The following is a 6,871-nucleotide window of genomic DNA, read 5'->3' on the forward strand; positions in this document are numbered from 1 at the left end:
ATGATATGCCCTTTACCAAATATGGCTTGATTCAGGAAAATGTCATCGCATGGTACAATATTTCATCTCCTAATTTTAAGATATAGGACATATAAAGCATGTTGATAGGTTATTTTAAGTGTCAGTTCAACAATTACTAAAGTTTTTATATCGCTCTTAAAAAGCCCCACATGTATGAGACAATTAGAATAGAGCATATGACTAAAAGCTAAAAATCTGCATCTTTATTTCTGTTGCAGTTTTGTAATCAACCGCGAACGATGAAACCTTCTATAGCTGAGCTGCTTCACAGAGGGAGGATGTTGTGGATAATTCTTCTAAGCACAATTGCTTTAGGATGGACTACCCCGATTCCCCTGATAGAGGACTCAGAGGAAATAGATGAGCCCTGTTTTGATCCATGCTACTGTGAAGTGAAAGAAAGCCTCTTTCACATACATTGTGACAGCAAAGGATTTACAAATATTAGTCAGATTGCTGAGTTCTGGTCAAGACCTTTTAAACTATATCTGCAGAGGAATTCAATGAGGAAATTGTACACCAACAGTTTTCTTCATTTGAATAATGCTGTGTCCATTAACCTTGGGAACAATGCATTGCAGGACATTCAAACAGGAGCTTTCAATGGTCTTAAGATTTTAAAGAGGCTATATCTACACGAGAACAAACTAGACATCTTCAGAAATGACACCTTCCTTGGCTTGGAAAGTCTGGAATATCTGCAGGCAGATTACAATGTCATTAAACGTATTGAGAGTGGGGCATTTCGGAACCTAAGTAAACTGAGAGTTCTCATTTTAAATGATAATCTCATCCCCATGCTTCCAACCAATTTATTTAAGGCTGTCTCCTTAACCCACTTGGACCTACGTGGAAACAGGTTAAAAGTTCTTTTTTACCGAGGAATGCTAGATCACATTGGCAGAAGCCTGATGGAGCTCCAGCTGGAAGAAAATCCCTGGAACTGTACATGTGAAATTGTGCAGTTGAAGAGTTGGCTGGAACGCATTCCTTACACTGCCCTGGTGGGAGACATCACCTGCGAGACTCCTTTCCATTTCCATGGAAAGGACCTGCGAGAAATCAGGAAGACAGAACTCTGTCCCTTGTTGTCTGACTCTGAGGTGGAGGCTAGTTTGGGGATTCCCCACTTGTCATCAAGCAAGGAGAATACATGGCCAACTAAGCCTTCCTCAATGCTGTCCTCTGTCCATTTTACTGCTTCTTCTGTTGAATACAAGTCCTCAAATAAACAGCCCAAACCCACCAAACAATCTCGAACACCAAGGCCACCCTCCACATCCCAAGCTTTATACCCTGGTCCAAACCAACCTCCCATTGCTCCTTACCAGACCAGACCACCCATTCCCATTATATGCCCTACTGGGTGTACCTGTAATTTGCACATCAATGACCTTGGCTTGACTGTCAACTGCAAAGAGCGAGGATTTAATAACATTTCTGAACTTCTTCCAAGGCCACTGAATGCTAAGAAACTGTATCTGAGTAGTAATCTGATTCAGAAAATATACCGTTCTGATTTTTGGAATTTCTCTTCCTTGGATCTCTTACATCTAGGGAATAATCGTATTTCTTACGTCCAGGATGGGGCTTTCATCAACCTGCCTAACCTAAAGAGCCTCTTTCTCAATGGCAACGACATCGAGAAGCTGACACCAGGCATGTTCCGAGGCCTACAGAGTCTACACTACTTGTATTTTGAGTTCAATGTCATCCGGGAAATCCAGCCTGCGGCCTTCAGCCTCATGCCCAACTTGAAGCTGCTATTCCTCAACAATAACTTGCTGAGAACCCTGCCAACAGATGCCTTTGCAGGCACATCTCTGGCTCGGCTCAACTTGAGGAAGAACTACTTCCTCTACCTTCCTGTGGCTGGTGTCCTAGAACACTTGAACGCCATTGTCCAGATAGACCTCAATGAGAATCCTTGGGACTGTACCTGTGACCTGGTTCCCTTCAAACAGTGGATCGAAACCATCAGCTCAGTCAGTGTGGTGGGTGATGTCCTGTGCAGGAGCCCTGAGAACCTCACCCACCGTGACGTGCGCACTATCGAGCTGGAAGTTCTCTGCCCAGAGATGCTGCACATCGCGCCAGCTGGAGCAACCCCAGCTCAGCCTGGAGATTCTCACCTTGCTGGGGGGCCAACAAGTGCATCACCTTATGAATTCTCTCCCCCTGGGGGTCCTGTGCCACTTTCTGTGTTGATTCTCAGCCTGCTGGTTCTGTTTTTTTCAGCAGTCTTCGTTGCGGCAGGCCTCTTTGCCTATGTCCTCCGCCGGCGCCGGAAGAAGCTGCCCTTTAGAAGCAAGCGGCAGGAAGGCGTGGACCTCACTGGCATCCAGATGCAATGCCACCGGCTTTTTGAGGATGGTGGAGGTGGTGGAGGTGGAAGTGGAGGTGGGGGACGACCGGCTATTTCTTCCCCAGAGAAGGCCCCTCCTGTGGGTCATGTATACGAGTACATACCCCACCCTGTTACTCAGATGTGCAATAACCCCATCTACAAGCCTCGCGAGGAGGAGGAGGTGGCCGTTTCATCAGTCCAGGAGACAGGGCGTGCAGAACGCGGGGCTCCTGGGACACAACCCCCAGGAATGGGGGAGGTTCTCCTAGGAAGTGAGCAGTTTGCTGAGACACCCAAGGAGAACCACAGCAACTACCGGACATTGCTAGAAAAAGAAAAGGAGTGGGCCTTGGCAGTGTCCAGCTCCCAGCTCAACACCATAGTGACCATGAATCATCATCACCCTCAGACTCACCACCCAGCCACTGGTGGGGTGTCAGGGGTAGCTGCAGGAACTGGGGGAGACTTGGCTGGGTTCCGCCGCCATGAGAAGAATGGTGGGGTGGTGCTGTTTCCCCCCGGGGGAGGCTGTGGTGGTGGCAGTACGCTACTAGACCGAGAGAGGCCGCCACCAGCCCCCTGCACAGTGGGGTTTGTGGACTGTCTCTATGGCACAGTGCCCAAATTAAAGGAACTGCACGTCCACCCTCCTGGCATGCAATACCCAGACTTACAGCAGGACGCCAGGCTCAAAGAAACCCTTCTCTTCTCGGCTGGAAAGGGCTTCACAGACCACCAAACCCAAAAAAGTGATTACCTCGAGTTAAGGGCCAAACTTCAAACCAAGCCGGATTACCTCGAAGTCCTGGAGAAGACAACATATAGGTTCTAACAGAAAAAGAAAAATAAATTAGTGCTTTTTTTTCAAAAGAAAATAAAAAGAAAAAATATATCCCTTGCTCCCTTTATACTTGTCCCAATAACTCCATTCTCACAAACTTCCCTGCCCTGAACAGAACTGAAACCGCATGATAACTAGAAAATACAGATGTATGCTCTCCCCACTCAGATATGATTCGGAGGAAGGGCCATACTCAGATCATTAATCAATGAAGTGCCTTCGCAGACTTTTGCCAGCAAATGTTATTATTTTTTTATACTGGAACTTGAGACTTTGACTGTGCCATGTATAAGGTATATTAGGGATCGTTGTACTGATCCTAATTAAGTAAAACTCGATGTGTCTTTTTCTTTTCAGTAACTTTTGTTTTTAGTTGTAGTTTTGTTTTGACAGGGAGGGGGGAAAACAAATTGACATTTGTGGCTTTCGTTCCTCTTGCCCTCATGGCACAGATTCTGTACATGTATTAATAATGCAGTTTGCTGCATGCCTGGAAACTGCAAGGCGGGGAGGGAGGGGGCGGGTCTTGCTCGAACGTTCTCACCCACTCGTTTTTCTCTTACACACATACCCACACGAAATCACAAATCTCTGCACATAAGTCCCTACACCTGCAGCCTCTTCCTTCTGGTGTAGGCACATACACACACACACACACACACACACACACACACACAAACACATCCCCCACTCCCGTTCAACCCAATCTAATTAGTTCGGGTTCGATCCATTCCTATCCTCTCCATAGCTTCACCTTCCCTTCACCCCTAGTGTACAGCTCACAGCGTCTCTCCCCAACCCTGGGAAAAGTCATCTTCCAGGATGGAGCCAACTGAAGTGGAGGCCTGGTGGTTTAACAGCCGTAGGCACTCACCTAGTATGAACACCTTCTTTGTGACACTTCATCCTGATGCCAAGATTTTTTGGAGAACATCTGCACTTTCTTATATATATATATATATACACACATATATATATATAAAATATAAAAAACATAAAAAAGCAACTGGGTATATATCACTAACAGCTTTGTAGGAAGCACTTTTAATGTTTTCTCTCTCACACACAAAGATTCAAAAGAAATGTGCATATATTTATTCTGTAATTTCAGTGATTATAAATTGTAAAGGTAATGTTTAATCATTGTATAGTGATTATGCGTCTGGTATAGCTTTCCTAATAAAAAGTTTTTGAAAAGCATAATACATTATATATAGAGGATACAAAGCTTGAACCTTAAATGCCACCTATGCCATGCCTTTCGTGCTCCCATTTTTTTTTTTTTTGAAAAACTTTCTTTTACTTCTTATACAGAAAGCTAGTTTATTAACAAGTTTGATGCACTGTGATATTGATAAATCTTATAACCCATCATGCCCATCCCATACCAGGATATAAGTGGGACATTTAAAAAAAATCTGATTTATATAGTTCACCTCTTTCTCTTGGATTATGAATTTCAAACTTAGTACTCCAATGATGCATCATTTTTCCTAGGCAGGATGCAATTGGGAAAAAACACAGTAACTATATTGCTAAGAAGTACAGGATTAATTAGGAGGACATGATCAAGGATCCATGAATTGTATGTTAGTTAAAGTCATAATAAAGGAAAAGGAAAGTGAAATTGCTATACTTTTTAAAAACGTACACTAAAATTACTTACACACACACACACCAACCAATAAAAATATAAGGCCTTGGAGCCAGTTTGTCAGAATTCTGTGATCTGTTGTCACTGTTATATTTTAGCTCCTTTTTTTCCCAACCACTTACTGCAACCGGGCCCAAACATTCTTGAACAAAGACAGGATGCTGAAAGAGTTTTTCTTTCTGTATGACACTAAAATATGTTGAAAAATTAACCTGACAATAATCCAAGTTATGATCCATTTACATGTGAGCGAAACCAAAGAAAATTGGATTTTTAAGGTGCCAGTATCTTGTTTGTGGAGGAAACTAAACTGATACAAAGAAACTCGAGAGCTTTGAGGCAGGCACTTATCTCATCAGGCCAGTAGAGGACAGCAGAGCTCCAGAGATTCATAGAACCTGTAGCTGCAGAATTATGCAGTGAGGCCAGTGTTCTCTGCTAGTGTTTCCTCAAGTTGCCCTTAGTAGAAATTATTATTATGCTTTGAATGTAACTCACTACAAGTCACTGATGCCTTACATCACATTTTTTTCCATAAAAAAGGAGACTAGTGGCTTCTAAAACTCCATAACTGATATAAAACTAAGGCATTGTATTTAAAAAGAAAAAAAAACCCATGAATGTCTAGAGTAACCTATTTATATATCTCTTGATTAATTATATTTGGGTAATAACATAGATATCCATAAAATAAAAAACACAAGTATATCGATATGAAATGTAACTTTTCAGGGCTACCTTGCATTTGGTACATTATACCTAAACCTTTTGTCCTCCATTATTTGAAGTATATTTTGGAATTAGTTCAGATGAAGAAAAGCCCATGGACATGATTCACTATTTCTCTATATACAATATTGAAATGCAACTCTTCTTATGCAAGAGGATCAGACCCACTATTAAATAGGTGTCATTCTTCTTTGTTTCTTATTTTCTTTTTACTTTCCCATAAGTCACCTTTTTCATAGTTATCTCACTTTCCTTGTTTTTTCTAATCATCCTTCACCAGAAGTCTTTTTTTTTTGAGGCACAGAGAGTTAGTATTAACCTTTAAGTGTTTTAATATCAGATTTGTGAAGTCCCTCTAAGCTAGTTATCTATCATGTCCCCATTCCTCCTAATCAAATATTTTGATGAATAGTAGAAAGATGTGCATAATAAAAACTCAAAGTGCAAAGCTAGATACTTACCACTTCCTTAATAACTGTGCATACATTCATAACATGGCATATTATGAGACTAAAGTACAATTCCTAACAATCCCAGAGCTTTTGACATTTGAAAAATGAGTGTCCATAAACCATATCAAATTATAATATAATTTGATAATTATAATGTTTATATTTTATTTATTAAATATAGAAAGTAAGAATATCTTGTCTGAAATATAGGTATAAATTTTACCCTTGAATTAGGAGTACATTTATTTAGTGAAAATAAATTTATATGAGAATGGAATTTTGTATCAAAGGAGGTAATATTTTGCTTCCATGGAGTTTTCTACCCCCTTGGCTAGGCCACTTATTTTAGCTGTGCATTAGAAATACTTAAGTTAGCTTTACATTATAATACCAGATATGTTTTCTTAAAGTACCATGGATATTAATATAGGTCCTATGATTAGGATTTGTTCTATGTTTTTGCTGCAGTAAAATGATTATTTTTAAGAAAAAGGTAGATTACTAATTCACTTCATAGTGCTGGTCAATTAAACTGAAGCAGACCCAGATCTGACAGATGTTTGTTATTATTCTTTGCTATTTTATTACAAATTATAATAATAATATTTGAAAGTAATAAAATGTATTGTAATATCCCTTTAACTATGAGATGGTGAGTAGAAAATAATTGAAAGTGAAATATTAGTTTGATTCAGTACTAGTTTTAACACATTATTTTTCTATACTGTATTATTATGTGACTGCTTTTATGTTTTTATTTAAAAAGCTGTATTATTTCATCTAATTGCAAAATACTAAAAAAAATATAAGGATGATGACCACCATAT

At 40.3% G+C, this 6,871-nt stretch overlaps 1 protein-coding gene across 1 annotated transcript; it reads left to right on the plus strand.

Annotated features, from left to right (window-relative positions):
• Positions 1-260: 260 nt before the first annotated feature.
• On the plus strand, positions 261-3,710 carry SLITRK3 (SLIT and NTRK like family member 3). Its single transcript, XM_060010009.1, has one exon. The coding sequence runs from the start codon at positions 261-263 to the stop codon at positions 3,198-3,200; it is 2,940 nt and encodes a 979-aa protein (XP_059865992.1). The 3' UTR covers positions 3,201-3,710.
• The last annotated feature ends 3,161 nt before the right edge of the window (positions 3,711-6,871 follow it).

Source organism: Delphinus delphis, chromosome 4, assembly GCF_949987515.2.
Source record: "Delphinus delphis chromosome 4, mDelDel1.2, whole genome shotgun sequence".
NCBI lineage: Eukaryota > Metazoa > Chordata > Mammalia > Artiodactyla > Delphinidae > Delphinus > Delphinus delphis.